Below are 23,952 nucleotides of genomic sequence, written 5' to 3' on the forward strand. Positions count from 1 at the left end.
GAGTGGTCCTTGAACACAGAGGAAGGAGAAAGCACTGAGCACCTCTGGGTATGGCCCAAACCAAAAAAATAAATTAAATATCTAAAAATTATTTAACACATTGACTTTGGTAGAATTAATAATTTAAGGAGAAAAGTGTCTAAGACAGTTATGAAGCTCCAGTGGAGGAAAATAACTATAAAAGACTGATTTTGGTTTCTTTTATTAATTTCCTTAGCATGCTCTGCATTTGAACTATCAGAAAATTCTGCTCACATGATAGAGAGGCCCAGAAGTGGAGAAAAATACAAATAGTTAATGAATAATGCATATATTCACAACAGTGGTCAAATTATACTGTTTCCAAGTGAATACCATTTTTCTTCATTGAGCAAGACACTACAGAGTTGGATGTTAATTGCTCCCACAAAGATGGTTTTGCTCTTTACAATCAGCATTAAGACATGTCCTTGGAGTTCTGTGACTTCATCATATACCACCTGAAAGAGAAGAGAATAATAACAACTTAAATCAGTGATACTAAGTTGAATCTTGTAGAACACACTGCTTTTATTAAAACTACTTAGCTGTTAATAACAAGTGTTTTGAAATGGAGATATTAATGTTAGAATTTTCACTAGTGGTTTGAATTCTAAAAAGTTTTTCCTAATGTGCTTTAATGACAAAATATATCTCTAAGAAGCTTAGAAGTTACCCTGATTCCATTAATATTTTCCCTTACCAAATTTAATAAGATTGTAAATTATTCTCTAGGAAAGTATTAGGTACCTTTTACCTTTTAACTAACCTTGAATTTACTGTGTAACATGGACATTTGAACATTATCTTTCTTTGTTATAGGTCAATGAGAAAAACAGGCAAGTCTCTGTAATTTCCTTGGGTTATTTTAATGCACTACAATGATATTTTCTTCTATATTTGAAGGAGTTACTCTGTGATTATTTTATTTAAAATCGCTTAATTTTTAATTATGAAAATATACAATCATTAAATAAATTATAGAAAGTCTAAAAAGAATAAAGTAAAAATTCTATTTCTGCTACTGGGAGATAATTATAGCTAACATTTCTATGTTCCTTGTGTTTTCACTGTGAAATCACCTTTTAAGAATCTGAACTGTAATTATCCTGTATGTACAGTTTTGTGTCTTGACTTTCTAGTCATGTAATTGTTTTCTAAAAAGGGATCCATTCAGTTGTTTTCTCTAATTCGCATGTAGTAAAGAAATGTGAAGGGTGTAATACTAGCAAGGAATTAGTGTGAGGGAAGAGGACAGAGCAATATGCAAACCCAGCAATGTTGCCAGGGAAACTCAGAGAGCACATTGGAAGGGATGTGCTCCTACAAACTTGCTTTTTGCAGCCAAGCTTCTCAACAGAAAGCAAGATATATCTGTTCTCGGTGCAAAAAAAAAAAAAAAGCAGCAGTGGAAACAACTGGGAGATTGACCTTGGGAGTGAGTGCAGCTGTGGTATCTGGCTTGGCTTCCATGTTAACCCAATTTATACAAGCCCATTTAAGGTACCAATGATATTCCATTCAAGATCAATTGGTTAGTTCCTCTGAACAGCAGCTTATTTATCAAGTCGATAATGATTTAATCAAGGGACATGAGACAAACTTTAATATGTTAATCCAGTCTACCACTGTGGTATGACAGCTTTGGGCACCCTCCTCTTCTAGGATCTTCCTGACAGGAAATTATTTTCAGTTTCTAAGGATGACTTATTCAAGTTATTCAGTTTCATTTATTAAAGTTTTCTGTGATGCTAAATAACCTTATGGACTGCTTTAATTAAAAAATTCTACCACTCTGATTCATCTTTAACCACATGCGATGCACAATATTCTCTCCCACTAACTCTTACCCTTCCAGGTCTTTGGAGTTGACTCCCTTTCCTCTGTCTGCCTTGGCTGTCTGAACCTGTCTAGACTATCGTTAATTTCTTCCCACAACACTTTTAACAGATGAATCATGTCTTATATTACAGAAAAGGATGGTAAAGAAACTCTCAAAATGTAAATTGCATGTGAAGTGATAAATGCAGTAACATTAGTTAGTTTTTGGAAAAGCTTAGCTTACAGTTCACTGGAAATCATAAAAATAAGTTCTAAAGATGTGCACTTAAAAAATAAATAATTTACATTTATATTATCTGTTGTAACTATAGGTTTTTCTTATTTGCTAAAAAACCGAGCACAAGTTAGACACTAATAAACTATGGTTAAAAATTAAATACACAAAAAACAACAATTTATTGCATTAGTTTTGCATTAGTTGGTGAGATAAATATTTCCAGACATATTTGAATCTCCATGACTAATAATTTAGAATTCTCCAAAAATTATTTTGGAATAAGTTGTCTTTTGGTTAAATATGTTTATAGTAAGTTTAGATTTTCCCTATTTTATTATACAGTTATTTTTCTCAAACTAACTTAAATCTTATTAATTTATAATTATCACACTATCTTATTAAAACAAGCAAAATAGTATCTGGCATGCAACGATTAGAGGAAAATGCAGAGAAGTATTCATTGATTTTTTTCAAATGACCTACATAGCTTTTTGAATTTTAACTTATAATATGATTTATTTATATATACATATATTACATATACAAGTATTCATTGCTTTCTAAAACACAGAATTTATTGGTTTGAAATTTTTAACTCATGTAGAATAATGGTTAAGCAATATCGACTATATGATATGCAGATGCTCACTATGTACTATTTTATACCAGTAAACTGGACATTTCCATGAGGGCAATAGAAGAAATGGTATGCTGGAAACTAAATCATATCTAAGGCTGGTAGGAAGAGAGTGAGGAAGCAAGTCAAATAAAAGTGTTCAGAGGGAGAAAAGAATTATATCTGAAAGAATGACTCCTCCAGGAGGATCACTTGGAATCAGATGTTTCTGAACATAAAATGTAGTTTTATGATCTCAGTCAAAATACTTCACCTTGGGACTGGAAAGACAGTAGAGCAGATCTAGTATTTGCATTGCACTTGGCTGAACTAGGTTTGATCCCTAACACTCCACATTGCCCCATCTTCCCCAGATCTCATCAGAAGTGATCCTTAAACCCAGAATCAGGAGTAAGCAAAGAAGGTACAGGTACCCAAGAGACAAAACAAAAAAAGCAAAGATGTTTGATCTCATTATTTTATCCTCTTTATTTAAACATATAGTTTTCCTTGTATTTTTCATATCAAATGAGAAACTGAGGCAGATAATAATTAAATAACTTATGACTATGATATATGCTTATTGCATGCACAGTCTACAAGATATTTCAAGATAAAACTAAGGATAAAACATAGAACATTTCTGTTCTATCCTTTCAAAGTTCTCCTTTATGAAATAGTATAATGTTTTACAAAGAAAAATAATGTACAAACTACATTCTTTTATACATCAACTTGGATGGATCTGGAAGGTAGTATGGCAGTGAAATAAGTCAGAGAAAAATATGAATAGATGTTTCACTCATCTGTGCTATATTGAGAAATAAATCAAGTCAATTGAGAGTAGTCAATGATGATAAACCCTAGATTACAAAATTGAGATTACCAATCGGGGAAAAGAAAAAGGTAGAGATAAAAGAGGCAGACTAGAACTAACAATAACATTGGTAGATGATCTTGAGCACTTTGATGATGAGTTGTGGTTATTGTACAGCAAAGCATAAATGCTAACACTATAATTAATATACTGCTTAATTACAATAAAATTATAAAAACATTTCAAGATGTTAATTCTGTTATAAAATAGAATTTAATTCTAATTATCATTTAATGTAATGGTTTGAAAACAAATGTCAAAGATAGAGTGGATGAAAAGAAGGCTCTAGATTGACAATCTGAAAGTTGTAGATCTGTGAACATTTTCAATAGTCCCATCCGATCTAGAGTCCATTATGGCGGTCACTGGAAATTTTTTATGCAAAGTCTTCAGGGCAACCGCTAGTAAAAGCCTATTGGGACTCAATGTGGAAAACAACAAGCTCATCTGTTTGGCTTTGCATGCAAATTTTAGTATCTGAAGGGGTATTTGGGCATGTTCTTGCCCAAGATTTTTTTCAAGTGTGAGTATTAGGGAAAGTGGGGAGTATAGATTAAAAATCAAAAGAACTATTTTCATGAGGATTGTAAAATACTATGGTGATATGATATTACAACCCCATGAAATAAGTAAAAAATAATAGAAAAGGCCTAATAAAGTTCTTTTCTCCCACTTCCTTTAACATGGCTTTGCTTGTTTGAGAAATTCCAGCTGTTCTGATTGCTAAAGTATTAAGGAAACAAGACAGGGAAAAGTTGAAAATTAGGGCAATGCCACCTGATAATGTATTAGGCTTCTTGTAAGCAGAAATTCGTATTGCTGATGATATACCTATATAACTGAGAAGGTTGACATGAAAGAGTTTGGCCTGGCCTTACAAAGCTGAAGTAAGAAAGAATAAAACCAGAGTTAAAAATGGCACACATATGGGGCCGGTGAGGTGGCGCTAGAGGCACGGAAGGACCTTGGTTCGATCCCCCGGCATCCCATATGGTCCCGCCAAGCCAGGGGCAATTTCTGAGCACTTAGCCAGGAGTAACCCCTGAGCATCAAATGGGTGTGGCCCGAAAAAGAAAAAAAAAAAAAAAGAAAAAAAAGGCACACGTAGGGGCCGGAGCAGTGGTGCAAGAGGTAAAGCACTGCCAGTGCTAGCCTAGGACAGACCGCAGTTGGATCCCAGGCTTCTCATATGGTCCCCCAAGCCAGGAGTGATTTCTAAGCGCATAACCAGAAATAACCCCTGAGCATCACAGGGTGTGGCCCAAAAACAAAAACAAACAAACAAAATGGCACACTTAATGGTGGAATGATAACACAGTTGGAAAGGTGCTTGCCTTGCCTGTGACTGAGTAGGGCTTGGTACCCAGCACCCAATATCTTCCCTGTGCAATGTCAGGAGTAACTCCCAAGTGCAGAACCAGTCCTGACCTCTGAGCACCGACTAAAAGGCCAAAAAATGGTGCATTTTCTTTTTGTATATATTATATATTTTTTATTGTGCTAATACAGACACAGACTATAATGGAAGAAAGAAATGTACTTCAGATTTTTTTTTATTCAGTCACTTACTAAATTCACCCAGTTTCTCACTGTTAAACTTAGTTCTATTACATTAAAATCGTTGCTTACTCATGTACCAATTCACATTTCTTCTCATATAAGTTAAATGTTTTCTTAGCATGTACTATGCTTTGTGATACAATTAAAATCTATGCAAAGCATAAACAGTTTATGTTCTTGCTATAATACAGACAGTCTTGCAATAACTTATAATTAGGTCATGAATGTGTGAGGACTCAGAATTATTGCAGACCATTAGAAAATTTAGACCACAACAAGCACTGAAAATAATTTCCACATATCTGTAGATTCTGCTTAAAATACATGTTGCTTAAAATAAATCAAACACAAATTTATTTTACCTCTTCTGAGCTGCTTGTGCTTTGTCATAATGTGTTTACTTTTTTACAAATGATGAAGTATAGATAAAGTTTAAGAAAGTTCTTGATATTGTGGTACAGGATCTTGTCTAATAACTAGTGATATATTTTTGAGAAGAATATATATGGCTGCTGATGTCTTGACAAAAAATAAAACTATCAAACTATCTTTATTATACTGAAACTCTTTATCTTTCTCACTCCCATATCCTCAAACAAAATACTGTGTAGGGCTAAGTAAAAGACTATAAATGCTATAAGAACCCAGAAAGAGAAAGATGATCACAATGTAAAACCTCATCTAGTATTAACCTCAAATTTGATAGGGAAGAATAAATGGATCAATGTTCATATATGCTATGTCTCAGAAGTGCAGGGAATACTCGAACAGTAGGCTAATGTGACTTGAGAATACAGCAAAATAAGGAGCAATAAACCATGCACACACAAATCTTGGCTAGTCTGACACAAATTCAGAGAATGAAGGAAGGATTCTTTTCAACAAATGGTGTGCAGATAACTGAATAGGCAAAGAAAAGATGAACTTCAATATAAACCTATTACTAAAAGCTCATTCAAAATGGAGGCAAAACAAAACAAAACAAAAAAAAAAATGGAGGCCAGAGTGATAGTACAGCAGGTAAGGCATTGGCCTGGCACATGGTAGAATCGGTGTTTGATCCATGCCACTACACATGTTCCACCAATCACTACCAGGAGTGAGATATTAGTATCTGAATGCAGAGTCAGGATTAAATGCTAAACATAGCCCATCTTCAACCCCTTTATCCATACCCCTTCTGCCCTCCCAAAACCCCAGACATACAAAAATAACAAGAAATGAAAAGTAAATAATGAATTTTGTAAAAAATATTTAAGAATACAGGAAAGGAGTAATTAGTATAATTAATGTAGAATTCTGCCTGCCAAGAAGTAAGGGACTGGATGTTCAAGTTATATAAGAATGAGAGTTATAATTTATTGTTTAATTTGTATTTATGACATTTTTAGTTTTCAAGGAATATTTTTATAGAATTCATTGTTATTTGCTGGTTAGATTATGTTGAAAATTATTGTGTAAGAAAAATCAGGTAAGGTAAGGTTAGAGAAAATGACATAAAGTCGGGGATAGTGTCAATTGTGAAACACATGTCATCCAATCTCTCTGGAGGTCAGCCACAATTTGAAAATTGGTTCATAAATACTTTAAACACAGTATCTGTATTTTTTGTTCCAATAGCATTTATAACTGTGATCAACACTCAGTGGGTATTTTGGGAAATATCTTCCTCTTATGGAACAATGCTGCCAATTACAGCAACTTCTCATGTTTGGTTGCTAATATAAAAATGGAAAGAAAAATACAGAAGGACCGAACAAGAAATGATTCATACTTACAATTTCATTGTATGTGGGGTCAGTACATTTTGGAACAGATTTTGTTTTCCTTCTACGAACTTCACTGGGATATGGTAAAAGATAAAATTCAACATGTGCACTGGGCGCAGAGCCATCTGGGAGATGCTGCAAAGGAAAATGGTTATAAATATTAATGCATGTTGCTGTCAGAGAAAACAAATACATAGCTACTAAATATCTAGACCAAAGGCAGGATCAAGATTTATTGCCTTCACTCTGTTTATCATAAAAATAAGTGAACAATCAAAAGAAAAACATAGTTGCTCAAAAATAATTCCAGGGCACAGTTTAAAAGAGCAAAACCATCTACCTCAAATTAAGTGTCTTATAAGAGTTTTCTTTAAAAGCTCATTAACTATAATTTATTTTTATTGTAAAATCTAAATTTACATTTTTGACATAAATGGTCAGGAGACAAAAATAAGCCACAAGCAGAGAGTAGACTTAAGTGTTTCCAGGATACTGTATACTCTCAAAAATCAACACATAAAATAAGATGCTGCATAACACTATATTTATTATATAATATCATATTTTAATGCAGCGTTGAATTAAAATATCTATTTGAATTATAGCTTTAATCTATGTAGGACATATGTCTATGTCTTTATTTTATATAAATATATATTTATTTATTGTTGCTAATGTTTTGGGCCAGACTCAGCTATTTTTAGGGCTTGCTCCTGGCTATGTGCTCAGGGAACAATCTTGGTGATAAGTGAAGAACTATTAGGTGGTTTCAGAGATCAAAACCAGGTCTATTGTGTGAAAGACAAGTACCTTACCATTTCACTATCACTCTTACCCCTCTTAGGAGATTTTTAAGTAGTTAAAATAATTTTATTATCCAATTATCCTAAAATGCTTTAGATAATTCCTTCTATGCCGTAGTCTATGAAACCCCGAAATTATTTCAGTTCAGATTCCTAATGACTGTCACTGGACTCTAGCTCCCCAGTTTTCCTAACATTTCTCCTGCCTTCAACCTGCTTTGTTATTTGAATTAATTGTTTCTGCTTTTCCCCTTGCCCATCTTTCCTTAACATGGATGCTTTTATTTTTTAGATGTTTGAATCAAAGAATGAATATACTGTTTAACAACCTGGAAATTGGTTTTTTCTTTCCTTTAAAGGAAAGGATTCTGTCTTTGTGATCTTGTTTATATGGATAATAAATGGTACTTAAAGTCTAAATATATAATCTGAGGAAAAAACATAGTTTGTATAGTCCAGTGGTTGGCAACTTTTTTTTTTAACTGAGCAAAATCTCGCCAAAACCATAACTAAAATTTATTTTAAGAGACACATTTTTTGTTTTTGTTTGTTTTTGTTTTTGTTTGTTTGTTTGTTTGTTTTTGGCAGTGCTCAGGGGTTACTCCTGGCTCTATGCTCAGAAATCACTCCTGGCAGGCTCAGGGGACCATATGGAATGCCGGGATTTGAACCACCGACATTCTGCATGAGAGGCAAACGCCTTACCTCCATGCTATCTCTCCGGCCCTGAGAGCCACATTTTTAAAACTGAAAATACATAGGATAGTACACTGTTTTTAGTTTCAATAAGTTTTTATTGAGAATATTCTGCATGCAAGTATCCACAAGGGTCAGGAGGATACAAATAACACAACTAATAAAACAAAAACTTTAGAACATTATTATTTATCTATAATGTTAAATTCCATAAAATTTGCCTTACAATGTAGAGAAATTACATCCTGATAATGACTGACTAAGTCACAAACACTAATGTGAACATTGGCCTTGCATTTCCTTGGAAAGTTTGGGTAAGTCAGGTTTGTATGTTATTGTTTTTAATTTTAGGTATGATTCCAGGTTCTCATCGATGAGACAATTTCTCAATTTACTCTTGATAAGATTCATGCTTGAAAATGATTGTTCGCATAAATTTGTAAACCCGAACAAAGAAAGAACAGCAAACGCTAGCTTTTTTAGTTGATTATATCAGTCAGGAATACTATTCCAGGTGTTAAAAATCAACATATCTTCCTTCTCCAGGTCTTTCAAAGCAAACCACTTGTGCTGTGAACTAAGTTCACATTTGTGTTTCTCCAATTTTTCTAAATTAGCACAATGACGTTCAAATTTTGAGCTCCACAGTTCTTTGTTTTTTAAATCCAGAAATTGCATTTCAAAAGTTGCCAATGTCGATATTGAAGGGAAAAATATTTAATTCTGTTACAGTGGCATCCAGTGGTTTTTTTTTTTAAACAAAGGCCAACGTCACTTTGCTGTTTCTGAAATCCTGAAACCTCTTGAGAAAAGCTTCCCTCATATTTAAAAGTGCTGTTTTAAAATAAGTAATGTCAATATGAGAACTATTTTCTTGGCGATGTTTCAACAGGCTTGGAAGGTGAATCAAAGTTTCTCTGTCAAAATCTTGAGCAAAAACAGATAATTTGTTTTCAAACGAAATAACTTCTTCTAACATCAAAAAAATTGTGTTTCCTTTCCCCTGTAGTTTATGATTGAGCTGATTTAGATGTGAAGTAACATTCACCATGAAATAGTTTTTGAATCCACTGATTGTTAATTCTGGATAGTGAACACCCTTCTCGAGGAAAAATGATTTGATTTCTAATAATAAGGAAGCAAAACGTTTCAAAACGTTTCCTCTTGATAACCAAAATGTGCTGAAAATTTAAACCCTACAATATGAAGATGAAACAGGTAAAAGAGAAAAACCTTTTTAACAATCTTTAAAAGCAAGAACAGTTTTCCAGAGAAAAGTAGTGATTTCACTGAAAGGAAAAAAAAAAATCTATTGACACTTTAGTGTGTGCTGCAAGAAACCAAACTAAAATACACACAAAAACAAAAACGGCACTTTGTTAAAGGCATATGGTATCATATCATAAAGGAATTATGGTAGAGTGTGTGAAACATTTTAAAAATAATTTTTTATTTAAGCATATTTGTTACAAAATTATTCATACTTGCGTTTTAATCATAGAATGTACACTACCCTTCACCAGTGCACTTTCCCCACCACCATGTACAGATGATGCACTGTGCATGGCTCAGTGTTTTGTGTAGTCACAAGAAATAGAAGTTGCCACCTGTACATTTTACCCACTCATTGTATGATAGACTGGATTCAGAAAAACTCCCTGCTGAACTAAACTCTGTGATATTTGACACAATAAAGATAATTTTTGAAATTCACAATTGTGATCAAATCCAGGATATTCACCACCTTGGGTGAGAGTATGGATGCCCACTACTAGCATATTCTCCATGAAGAAGTGAAGTGGCTGTTCTGGGGATGGGTGCTCTCTCGCCTTGTTGGCAAGAGGGAAGTAATGCAGTTTTTGTGAGAGCAGAACTCTGACTTTGTTCAGCCCCAGTTGGACAGGGAATGGATAACTAAGCTTGTGTATTTGGCAGACATTGTTAATTTTTACTATGAATTTAATATTTCTCTGCAGGGGATTTTCACAAGTAGTTTTTAACGTGAGACATAAGATGGATGTGTTCAAAAAAGAATCTGATTCTGGGATAGCTGTGTCTGAGAAGGAGATATTGAAATGTTTCCACTCTTGAAAAAAAATTCTGATTGGCACTTATATTATGCAGAAAGCCATAATCAATATGAAAAACAGCATTTAAGGGCATTAGTTCACAACTTTAATCATGAGTACTCTGAACATGAGAATCCACGGAAAAGAAATCTCTGGGTTGAGAATCCCTTCATGGAAGATGCCCACTCTTGTGCAAAATAAAATATGTGTTTTAAGATCACTAGAGGCACTGTATTTCTAAACGCCACCCAACCTGGTCTGAAGAAGTAGGGTAGCAGGAAAGAAATAATAAACCATTCTAGCCAGGAAAGGATGATCATGGAGTCCATGGTCTTTTACCTTGTACTCTCTGCCTCGAGCTCAAAAAGCTAGAACACCTCTTTCTTTATTAAAACCAATTTTCAATACCAGGAGGCTTCAGGTCAAGAGAGAGAGACAAAAGTACATATTCAGTGGGGTTTTACATATCAAAGGAAGAGGTTTAAGAAAGGATGACTTTGGGGGAACACCTTTGTTTGGGGTTTATACTGGGTATCATCTTTCACTCTTGGAGCCAGCTGCAGGGGCTACACACAGGGCGCGCACTGACAGAGGCTAGGAGCAGAGTCCTGACTCCTTGGAGCAGCGCTCTGCACACAGAACAGCCAAATTAAAAGTGTAAAGAGCCACATGTGGCTCGCGAGCCATAGGTTGCCGACCACTGGTATAGTCTATTTTAAAAAGATAATTTTAATATAAAACTAGCAGAATGAAATGCTTATTTTGTTAAGCATTTCTATGACATCACTCACTTTCCTGAAAAGTATTTTAATGCTCTGAATTATCAGGACATTCATCACATGAAGATTCAGTGTCACCCCCACTACCTCATTAGCTTTGATTTTAAGTAATTTGCAGTCAGAAAGCACACTGAAAGTCAGAATTTATGAGAGATAATATGATAGGGTTTTAATTCAGTTATAGTTTAGATGATAAAAATACAAAATTGACACTGGTGGTGGGTTTGAAGTTGGAAGATTGAATGCCTGATACTCATCAATATCTTAGTAAATCACTGTAAAACATCAGTAATTAAATTAAATATATCATTGGGAAAATTTGACTTTATTATTTCTCACAAATTAGATAAAGTGAATCTGGACATATTAGTATGTCAGATTCTAACACAGCTACTTTGCTTAAAACTTAGACTTGACTCCTGTCCTTGAAATCCTCCTTGATATGAGTGCTCCAGACTGTGTCAAAAGCACAATGAAATCTTGAATAAAATATAGGCAGTTAGTTGCTATTAATCCTTGAAAATATAATTTTTCCTAATAAGAATGAAGAGAATAATTGATAATCTATTGATAGTCTCGTCTCTTTTTGGCTTGAGTTTCCTGTACCTATGAACAATGTATGCTCCAACTTTGTGCTTAGAATCATGTGGAAACGGGCTTTAAGATATCATCCGGGCCTTCAAAATCATCAGGGAACTGGGTTTTGGCAGAAATGGTAACTTTTCAGCTGACCATTTTCCAAATCTGTTAAGTGAGGATAGTTAATATTTACAGCTATGAAAAAGACAAACCTTGTTATTTCAGAACAGTGTCTGAGCAAGATAATAAAAATCTGATAACTTTATTTTCTATAAGCCAAACTCAGATACACACTGCATTGGTTAAACAGGAGATTCTTAATGTGCTATTTTATCCATGAGCACAATTTTATAGTTTTGGCACTGTCAACATTTGGAGCCAGATAATTCTGACAATTCTTTTTTGAGAGGATTTTTCTAGCCAATGATGATGTTTGAATAGAATTATTGACCTCTGCCTGTTTGGATCCACCAATTCCATCCTGTAAGCTATGTCAATCAAAATTGTCTCCAGATTACTGCTGTCACTTCAGTGATAAAATTGATTCTAATTGAGAACTGTGGAGGTAGATGACAACCAAATAAGAATGCCCAGCCTCATGACCTATTCTACTTGAATATATTCTTGGGACCCTGATATATACTGTAGCCCAATTTTGTTCTCTGTCTTATTTGATTACTCAAAGCAGATCTTTCCAACTCATTACCATTCCATTAAATTAGACTATTTCTTTTTCCCTGGGTGCTTAAATGTTTAAATCAAAGCATATACCAAGGTCAATATACATTTTTGCTCCAGTTCATCTGCCATCACAGATCTTTATTATATACATTCATGAAACTGGATTTCAATTACCTCTGATTTCCCAGTTTTCACAATTCTTCCATTCAATCTTTGCCTCATTGAGGTGTTCAACTTTTTCATAGAGTTATGTTGATCCTGCTACTTAAACATTTAAGGATTCTCTATGTCTTGATTATTGAACCACCAATTGCAGACAGGGAAATAAATCTCTGTATACCTTTACCAAAACTTGACCAGTTACTGAGGCTTTGTTTCCATGTTTCCTTGACAGGCCTTTAATTATTCCATGATTTTAGAATAATAGAATAACACAGGTTTTTATTCAAGTCATGGTGCATTAGATCTGAGCAGCATCCTAAGTCTGTCCTTAGTAGCATTAATAACACACGTTAATATCTCAAATCTTTAGGAGAATCTGAGCTCCCATCTACAGCTGTCTCATCTTTGTATTTTACCCCTTCAATTTACACCATACTTCAATTTACACCATAACTTGCTCTTTAAAGTCTCAGTTAATTTATTAAAGAAAACTATTGGTTGTTTAATCATCTATAAACCTCCTTTCAACTTTTGCTCTTATCTGTATATGAATAAAATTTTGTTTAAAATGATTAAATTAACAAGTATGTTTACCTCTAGTTGTAGTCTAGGATTTCACAAAAACTTATTAACACTGACATTGAAGTGTCCCAGGCCTGAGGATACAAAACTCTTGTTCTGAACTTCAATCTAAATTGCATTTTCTTCTGTCACCCAGAGGATTCACCACTACATTCTCCAATGATGGTAGCCAAAATTTCTAGTGTGTGCATATGGTGTAAAACTGTTAAAACTTTATGTTGCTATGTTGACCAACTGAATTATGTATTATATACTGCTATACTTATATTTATTTATTATTTATTTTTGTTTTGGGGGCCACACCCAGTGATGCTAAGGGGTTACTCCTGGCTCTGTGCTCAAAAATCACTCCTGGGTTGGGGGACCATATGGGACTCCAGGGTATTGAACCACAGTCCGTCCTAGGTCAGCCAAGTGCAAGACAAATGCCCTACCTCTGTGCCACTGCTCAAGCCCCATTTTTTATGTTTTTAACTTTTTTTTTTTAAAGTTTGACTTTGGACCACATTGGCTGTGCTCAGGCATCATCCCTTGCACTACTTAGGAAAACAAATGGGATGCCAGGAACTGAACCACTATTGAACACCCTTTCACTGTATTGTAATCAGTACAGTTTCACTGTATTGTAATCAGCCCCCATTTCCCTTGTTTTAAATATAGTTTTATATATATGTGTTATTCATTCTGAGGTCAGATATTCCTCATGTTTTTTTTCTGAACTTCTCATTTCATTAGTACTTGCTCCACTAGTACTTGCTCACTAACATGCTATCTTAGCTCCATACCAATTTCTTTTTCTCATTTTCCAACATATTCCTGGATTTCTGCTTAAGAAATAAAAAGGCTTCAGTTTATTGTGGTGCTTGTCGATATAACTGGAGTCCTCACTGGATATTTGACACTTCTTTTGGTACTGATGGGGTGTTTCACCTTCTTTTTCTCCTGCATTATCCAAATCGATGAGGAGAACCTCTAGAAGGATTCTGCCCATTTTTGGGATATTAGACTCTTACCCCAGTTTACTCATTTTCTCCTTTTCAGGCAAAACCACCTAACCTGAACTGCTAGCCCTGCCCCCACTTAGAGGGGGAAATAAGGGAGGCACCAAGACCAAACTGATGCAAGACTACTAAGTAGTAGGTCAGATACAGAGGGGATCACATATTCTAGCCACCCTGGGAGTGAGGGAAGAAGAAATGGGAGGTAGGACAAAAACGGAGGTGTAGGGAGGACAATTTAGGGATGGGAATCCCCCCTAATTTTATGTAAATATGTACCTAGAATATTATTGTCAACAATATGTAAGCCACTATGATCAAAATAAAAATTAAAAAAAAAGAAATAAAAAGGCTGGATTATAATTGTGCCTCCTTATCCTTTGTTCTTTTCTTTTAATTTTTTACTTTTTGTTTGTTTGTTTTTGTGCCCACCTGGCAATATTCAGGACTTACTACTGGCTATTATAAAGGTGGGAATTGAAATGATCTACCCAGTGTACTATTTATCCAGCTCTACATTTATTCTTTTTTGTTTTTTTTTTTTTTTGTTTGATAGTAATTTCCTCCTTTCCTAGCATTCCTTTCTTTCATTAAAAACCCTGGCTAAAATAGTAGCAGGTATATGTGTATATTCAGTGAACACCAGCTAAATAGCAAAAATAAATGACTGATATTTTTTTATATTTATGGTATTTGGAAATATTTCTTAGCTACTTTTTGATTTTTTATAGTATAATGTGAAAACCATAAGACCTTAAATTTCTTATTCATTTAAGTAGTTTCTATTATTTCACGGTATTTGTTATTACAACATAGTGAAGTATAAAGGCCAGAGTAAAGGAAAGAGGTATACTTCCTTTTATTTTGATTTTGGGCCATTTTTTGCTTGATTAGGGTTTATTTATGGCTCAGCACTCAGTGATCACTCCTGCTGGCTTGTGCCATGGAATAGAAACCAGGTTGGCAATATGCAAGGCAAGTGCCCTACCTGTTGTATGATTAATCTGTTCCTAAAAATTGATAAATCTTTAAATTCTCCATTCAAGTATATACTTGGTGCGTAACTAAACATGAAACCATTTTCTGATCTTCTACTAAACATTGTGGAATTTTGTGGCTGATCAGAAATATTTGTATTGTATTTTGCTTGTTGAATTCATCATCTCAATACTTCATTTCTAAAACTTTGATGCTATCTCATCTCTCAGGTCACATTAGATAATGATATGCTTATTGACCTTCACACTTTCCTGCCCCCAACTAGAAGTAGATAGGATTTGAAATATCATTTGTGCTAGACTTTAAAAGAGTCTTTCATTTTTTCCTTCAACTGTCTCTGGAGACTTAGTGTCTTGCTACTGAACCTCTTTAATGAGACCTTGTGTTTTCTTCTGCGATAATCTCCCTGCCTCTCTGAACTTCACCTAAAGATTGGCTCAAGAGTTATCACAGAAGGTTATTTAAATCTTCTTTTATGAGATACTGATGACCTGATGATTATCTTGGATGACTACTGGATTGTGAAGTAAGCACATAATTTCTACTTTTGTGTTTTATTTTCATGTCCCTTTTAAATCTTGTGTTTGTTTTTCCCCTACCTCTCCTTTTGTGGAGTACTTGGAGAAATGGTGTCTTGTGAAGGGACCTTTGGGAAAAGCAAGGATCTAGATTCAATTTAGCATCAAGAATTCCCTCAGAGGAAAGAAATATCTCATATAAGTACAACTGGTTTCCCCTATGTACATAGGTGATTTTTTTAACATAGTTTTATATTTTTAAAATATGCTGCAATTTAAAACTTAGTATACATTTCTTCATGCAGTTTCCTTCAAAGTGATTAGAACTGGAGAATAGCATTTTAAGTAAAATAATTCAGAGAGAGAAGAAAAACAATGATCTCACTCATCTGTAATTATGGCAACAGAGAGAAAAGAATGAAATAGACAATTTTGAACAGTGCCAAACCCTTGGCCTTCAATTACAAAACTCCTCAACAGACAGTGGACAGGGAATACAGATAAGACCAGAGGTGATTTAAATACAATGGTATAGTATAGGATCATGCACACTTTGCTCATCCACAATAGCTATATATATGTCAATACTAATAACTTGAACATTGCCATAGGCACATTACTTAAAATATTATAAAATTATAATTAAATTCTTAGAATAGTTAAAATTAAAAGTATATACATAAATTATGTGGTTATAATTGGCTTGATAAAAATTATTACATTCTTAAGTTTTTATTCATAATTCTTTTTTTAGAGAAACCATGATATTCTAGAACAGTACATGATGATAAAATCTTAACCTTAGATTACAAAACCGAGGGGATGGAGCAGTGACGCAAGCAGTGAGTCTGCGTTGCCTGCGCTAGCCTAGGACGGACCTCGGTTCGATCCCCCAGCATCCCATATGGTTCCCCAAGCCAGGAGTGATTTCTGAGTGCATATCAAAAAGTAACCCCTGAGCATCACCGGGTGTGGCCAAAAAACCAAAAATAAAAATTACAAAACTGAGATTGCCAAATACTGGGAGAGGATTTGAAGATTCAAGTCCTGGTCTAGAAGTAACAAAGAAACATTGGTGATGTCTTGGTCACTTTGGTGATGGTGTGGTGCAGTAATTATATTTTAAAACCATAAATAGGGCTAGAGAAATAGTACAATGATCAGGCTCTTGCCTCGCAGACAGTCAACACAAATTTCATCCTTCACACTGTATATGATTCCTGTGGCTTGCAATAGTAGACCCTATGCCCTGATCATTACAGTGTTGTTGAAAAACTAAAAGAAAAAAATGGGACAAAAACCCACAAACATTCTGCTACTATAAACATGTTACCTATGCTTACATATTAATAAAACTATAAAAATTAGTGTACCTTCCTTAACTTGATCAATATCAGAAGGATATTTATTAGCACCTGAGGAATCTATTTACTTTTTAAGATTAAGAAAAAGGTCCCTTTCATTGAAAAGATTGAAAATGAAGAATTTAGAATACTAGTATTCACTAGCAAATGAGTGGTGTGTACAGTTTTGGTTATAAAAAATAAAATACACATATCTAATTAGTAAATCTTTGCAGGTTCAGTATCTAAATGGTGTTGTTTTAAATGTGTGTATAATTAAATCCACTTATATATTTCATTTCTTGTGCCAGATTGCATGCATTCCAAGTCATCTTTAAAGCTACATTTGTTGTTCTTATATTCACTGAATGAAAGTAACAAACATGGTTAATCAATCACAATAAAGAAGAAATACAGTGGTATGTTGATATAAATACAAAGACTAGTTTAAGTGATTTCAAGGTAAATGAAATAGTCTAGCAATGTACAGTATACTAGAAAGATTGAAAGCTTTTCAATGTTAGTGTGTGAGGGAATGGTTTATTTTTCAAGTGTAATAATGATAGTCTCCACATAATGAAAACTTAAAATTTAGAGCACTCTTAGTATTACTTTTCTATCTTTCTTCTTGATATGGTGCACTCCTTACCATGCTTGGAGGCACCCTAGAGCTGTTACAGTGGAGCTCTGGGGTCCATGAAATGTCAAGAATGAGACACAAGACTGGCTGGCAGTGCAAGCCATTTGCTATGCACATGAGCTTCATCCCTGACTTTTATTTAGAGCACTTGTAAAACAAAACTAGAACTACTATTATTTTTTATATTTGATTGAAGAGGCTTCTACTGTAAAACCCATGTTCTTAAGCACTCTTTTGACTTTCTTAAGAATAAAAAGAAACTGTCAGATTCACATTAAGTGCACTTCTAGATAAACTCTTCTTATCAGGAATGTGATGAAGATATGTGGTTTAAAAATATCAGATACCGTGGCTGCTTCTGTAGATTAATTTGAAACTTAATTGTATTTAATAGGTTATTATCCTTTTGATGAATAATGTATGAGATATTTCCATCAAGTTTTTTTTTATTTAAATGTTTCCAATCATGGAATATTATAGGCTTTGGTAGAAATCAAACGACAAAGTTTAAAATATGATAGGATGATCAAAACTCAAGTAGTATGCCAGAAACAAAAAACATAATAAAATCATCTTTCTCCTCTAATGTGCCTGCCAAATAGTAATTCTGAAGCTTAGGATAGTTGTCCTGAATAGGGTCTTTTTTTTTTTTTTATCAAATGACAATTCATAATTTTAAGCACAGAATACAAGCAAAGTAGCTTTGACACACCATTTGCTGAATGTGTCAGCTTAACAAGTGGTAGAATTATCTTTTCAATATTTTTATGTATATTAGATACTACAGGATATTATATTGTGTTCATGATTTAAAATCACTATGTTTACAATAATTTAAGCTTTTAAAAGTAATCTGATTATCAGTTAATTGTTTCTATCATTATATTTTAATTAAGAAAATTAAAGCAATATGTCTGTCACTTGTATGTTCTCTGTGAGAAAGTGATCAAAATAATGTTTGTCTTAAAATATATAAAAACATATGAGCATGGATAACTTGTCATGTATCTAAACCTTAATCTTCAGCTGATGGATTTAATTACTAAATTAAAGACAGAACCTGATGGCTAGAATTCTATTTCTGACTCAATATCTCCGAATTAAATTGTTTCTCAAAACCCAGAATTCTAGCTTCAGACTTTCTCATTGAAAAGTCTTGTGAAGCTGAGCAAGTTTTTCCATTTCTCAGTCTTAAAGACAACAAGAACATATACTTTGATCTTTATTATTATTTTTTGCAGTGCTAGCAGATGCTGAAGACTTGTGTATGAGTTACCAGATCATTTTCTTTAAACAACTGCAGTGAACAGTTTTGAATGATTTCACATTTTCTCTAATCATCTAATCCAAATATGAAAATCAGCAAACATGTAAAAGAGTGACTAAGATTTTGTGGTTATTGAGAAACTAAAAGAACAGATAAAATACTATAGGTTTATGACTTTGTTGCACTTGACAGTCTGTAAAGATGGATTACAATAAAAGCAGAACCTAGTTAGGTTAGAGAAAAAATAGAAATGCTCTCCTATATCTTGATTTTACTTTAAATATTTGTTTAGGTCCACCTAAACAACTTTATTATGATGAAGATAAATATATGACAGGTGTTGGTAACCTGCGTATGGTCAATATATGGAGTCAGGTTATTAGACTGCAGTTTTTTAATATAATTTTTATTGAGACCAAATTTTTATTAAGATTTGTGAATTACAAATCTTTCACAGTTATATGTATGGTACATAGTGACAGTGAATTAGGGCAATTCTCACCAACTGTGTTAACCTCCCTCTTCCACTGTTTTCTGCATGCATTCCATACCTCCATCCTTAGTCCCCTGGACTGTTAGTGTAACAGGTGCCTTTTGTGTATAGCTTATTGTAGTTTGAGTCTCTTAATTCTATTGTTCTTGACTTTGGGTTGGGTATGTAGGTTTGATCAATTTTTATTTATATTCAGTGCTCATGAGACTGCTTTGCCCCTGGTATCATCCACTTTTTCTTTTCCCTACATTTGTAGGAAGACATGGAAATATAAGGCAGAACAAAATGATTCATGTTCTATGGTTCTATGGTTCTAGACAGGAGCTCCTGTCTAGAAGCTATAAATATAAATTTAAAAGAAGAAAAAGAAAAGAAAAAGAAAAAAGTGGGGGCCGCTGTGGCAAGGTTTGTGTGTGTGTGTGTGTGTGTGTATGTGTGTGTGTGTGTGTGTGTGTTTGTGTGCATAGGCACAGTGAATATTGGGAAAATAAAAAAGAAAGTCCCTTGGCCTAAGAGATACAAGGTGTTTCCATCATTGAAGCATAATCTCATGAGAGCTTTGGACATGTTCAATGTTGAACCCCAAGGTCTTTCTTTATGGTGTCAGGAAATGTTCTGCTCAGTTGTGGTTGTCAAAATCATTCCTCTATAATTGGAAATCTTGGTTTTTGCACAGATCCTAGGACAAAATTTGGGATATAGAGTCTTTCTTTATGGTTCCAGATGTTTTGCTCAGTCATGGTTTTTGTAGACAGTCTTCTGTACTTAGTGATCTTGTTTTTTGCAGAGATCATAGGATGAGTGTCTTCTGATTTTATCTCACCATTAGGTGATGAGGTAGGGCAACCTGCCCTTAGATCAAGTTGTTGCTGTTTCCTCTTTGTCAGGATGTCATATGAACTTACCCTAGGAAAGTTGGTGCCAAAGCGATATTAGGTACACCACCAGGGGTTTAATTTCTGGTGCTTCTACAGGGAACTGTGCCTGTTCTAAGGTTGGGATCTGGGATTCATGGTTGCACAGTCAATGTTTGAACACATGAGGTCTAATTCGATTCCCCATGACATGTGTTCAGGGTAGAAGGTGCCCATGTATTATAAAATTTATGGGTTCTTATCCTTAGTAGATAAGAACTTGTTTTTATACATAAGATTTCCCATTTTAGTGTTTCTGTGCAAAAATGAATGATGCCCTATTATATTGTTGGTGCATTTGGGAGTAAAGTGCTATACAATCTCTGTGCCATGATTTTGACCTGAGCTTTTATCCCAAGCAAGACTCTTCTACTATAATTTTGAACTAATCAAAACAAAAACAAGCAAAATAATGTATATTATTTAAAATAATAATAATAATAATAATAATAATAAAGGAGATGGAGGAGGCTACCATTACATTAGAAAATAAACACACTAAGAGGCCTAAGAGGAGTTAAACATACAAAGAAAATAGAGATATCCCCATTAAGTCTTTTGAGATAGTCTTGGTTAGGATGAGATTCAGGACAGACTGCAGTCTTTTGTTTGTTTGATTTTTCTTTGGGTTTTGGGGCCACACACAGTGATGGAAAGAAAGAAAATAAAGAAAAAAGAAAGAAAGGAAGAAAGGAAGGAAGGAAGGAAGGAAGAAAGAAAGAAAGAGAGAGAAAGAAAGAAAGAAAGAAAGAGAGAAAGAGAGAAATACAGAGAAAGAGAGAAATAGAGAGAAAGAAAGAAAGAGAAGAAAAAAGAAAGAAAGAAAAAATAAAAGAGAAAGAAGAAACTAAAGAAAGAAAGGAAAGAATAAAGGAAGGAAGGAAAGAAAGAGAAAGAAAAAGAAAGAAAAAAGAAAAGAAGGAAAGAAAGAAAAAAGGAAGGACAGAAAAAGGGGGATGGAGGAAGGGAAGGAAAGAAGGACAAAGGGGGGATGAAGAAGAAGAGAAAGGGAGGAAGGAAGTATGATTTTCTTGGTAAGAAATAATATGAGGGGCCGGGCGGTGGCGCTAAAGGTAAGGTGCCTGCCTTGCCTGCGCTAGCCTTGGACGGACCGCGGTTCGATCCCCCGGTGTCCCATATGGTCCCCCAAGCCAGGAGCAACTTCTGAGCACATAGCCAGGAGTAACCCCTGAGCGTTACCGGGTGTGGCCCAAAAACCAAAAAAAAAAAAAAAAAAAAAAAGAAATAATATGAAACCATAAAATGTCTACATTTGGTTTTGTTTTTTACAAACTGCTGCTTTGCATGCTATTCTTTGAAATAAGAGATTACTGTCAAATAGAATAATTCTGGAAGAACTGTTTATTATTCATTGACTATAGATTAAGGAGATGATTATTTTAGAAAATTGCCTTTATTAAGAAACTGATATTTATTTAGATTTAGTGTTTTTAGAAGGAAATAGTGGCAAATAAAAACCCAGATTAGTCTTTCAATTTCTCACCATTTCTATTTTAGAAAGGCCTAGCTCTCTCTGGCATGAGTATTCCTATTCAGTCATATTTTTAAAATTTTAAACCAAAGAAGTAATTATGGGTTCCAAATCTTGGTAAACAGATACTTATTTTCTCTTTCCAATGTAGGATGGGGATAGGGACATTTTTATCAATGGGGTGGTTGCTCACAACAGGGTCTTGAATGGAAAGTGGTGAAGTTGCTTGCTGAGGTACAGATGAAGAAGCCATAGAAAGACTCTGTCCAGACCTGCCAGTGGCATGGAGCAGCTGGAAGAACCTCTCTCTGAAAACAGCTCCTTTCCCCTCCAGTGGAGCATAGCAAGTCTATGCAGGTGATAGACCACTTGCTGGTTCATAAACATATCTCCATAAAATAAGGAGGATAGAAATTATATGAACCTCCTTAGCAGATCATATTTCACCAAAATGAGATGTGAATGACAAACACAGAGGATTAACTTTGAAACCTAGAAATTAAATTGGTCACTCATGAACAAACAGTGGGCCAGAAGAAAAAAATCAAAGAGAAAATAAAACTATTTGGAAATATGAGAATGAAGACACAAGTTATCTAAATTTGTGGGGCACAACAAAAGTGTACTAAGAAGAAAATTTGTATCTTTTCAAGCACCCATCAGGAAGGGGGAAATGGCCTACATAAATAACTTAATGGCACCACTAATAAATTAGAAAGTATCAACAAAATGAACCAAAAATAGGTAGATAGAAGGAAATAATAAAGCTAATAACAGAAATGAATGAAGTGGAAATCCAATAAAAGCAAGAGTTCTTTAAAAAAAACTTTGGTTCTTTAAAAAAATAAACAAGTTTGATAAACCACTTTCTAAACTCACAAAGAAAAGGATAGAGAGAAAAATAATAAACCAGATTAAAAGTGAAAATGGGGAGATTACTATAGATTTTACCAAAATTCAAAGGTTAATCAGAGACTACTTTGAAAAACCCTATAACACAATAAAAGAGAACCTGGGAGAAATGGGTAAATTCTTGGACTCTAATAACCTCCCAAGTTTGAAACAAGATAATCTATCATATCTAAACAGAACCATTACTATTGAGGAATTTAAAATGGTAAACAAGAGTTTTCTGAAAAGCAAAAACACAGGCCTAGATGAATTTACTAAATTATTCCAAATATGACATTTTTCAAACTTTTCAAGAGGATCTTTTCAGTCTCTTCTAGAAAATTGAAGAAACAGAAAAACTCCCAAATAGACTTTATGAAGATAACAAAATGCCAAAAACAGATAGAGATGCCACAAAAAAGAGAACTACAGACCAGTATCCCTGATGAACACAGGATCCAAAGCCTCATCACGAAAGTTATAAACTCCATGATCAAGTAGGTTGCATTCCAGATATGTAAGGAAGGTTTTAACATATGCGAGTAAATCAAGGTAACATACCTTATCAAAAGGAAAAATAAAAACACAAGATCATATCAATAGATGTAGAGAAAGCTTTTCATTAGTTCCAATACCCATTCATGATCAAAATTCTCAAGATGGAAATGGAAGAAAATTTACTCAATATAGTCGAGGACATTTACCACAAGCCATGACAATTATTATACTTAATAGAAAAAAAAACTGAAAGCCTTTCCCCTAAAATCTGGCACCAAATAAGGCTGCCTCTTCTCACCACTCCTATTCAACGGAGTTCTGTCATAGAAATTGGACAAGAAAAAGATATCAAGGACATCCAGATAGGAAAGAAAGAATCAAGCTCTCAGTTTTTGCAGATGACATTTTATATTTAGAAAACCCGAAAGACTCCCAAAATGAATCTAGAAACAATAATTTTGTATAGCAAAGTTGCAGGTTACAAAACTAACATGCAAATATCAATGGCCTTGTACACAAATATGATAGAGAAGAAATGCAAATTCAAAGAACCTCATTTACAATGGCATCATAGAAATTCAAATACCTTAGAGTCAACTAACTAAAAAGGTTAAAGTCAAGTCTTATACAAAGAAAACTAAAAAACACC

The 23,952-nt window shown here is 34.1% G+C and overlaps 1 protein-coding gene across 1 annotated transcript in view; it reads right to left on the bottom strand.

Annotated features, from left to right (window-relative positions):
• Positions 1-204: 204 nt before the first annotated feature.
• The window catches only part of PIK3C2G (phosphatidylinositol-4-phosphate 3-kinase catalytic subunit type 2 gamma), a 378,850-nt gene continuing 355,102 nt past the window's right edge, over positions 205-23,952 (bottom strand). Inside the window, exons 30-31 of the mRNA XM_049782899.1 lie at positions 6,909-7,034; positions 205-479 (exon numbers count right to left, since the gene is read on the bottom strand). Of these exons, the coding sequence (XP_049638856.1) occupies positions 327-479; positions 6,909-7,034 (279 nt within the window). The 3' untranslated portion in view covers positions 205-326. The remainder of the gene's footprint in view (positions 480-6,908; positions 7,035-23,952) is intronic.

The sequence above is a fragment of the Suncus etruscus genome, chromosome 11, assembly GCF_024139225.1.
Source record: "Suncus etruscus isolate mSunEtr1 chromosome 11, mSunEtr1.pri.cur, whole genome shotgun sequence".
In the NCBI taxonomy this organism is placed as follows: Eukaryota; Metazoa; Chordata; class Mammalia; order Eulipotyphla; family Soricidae; genus Suncus; species Suncus etruscus.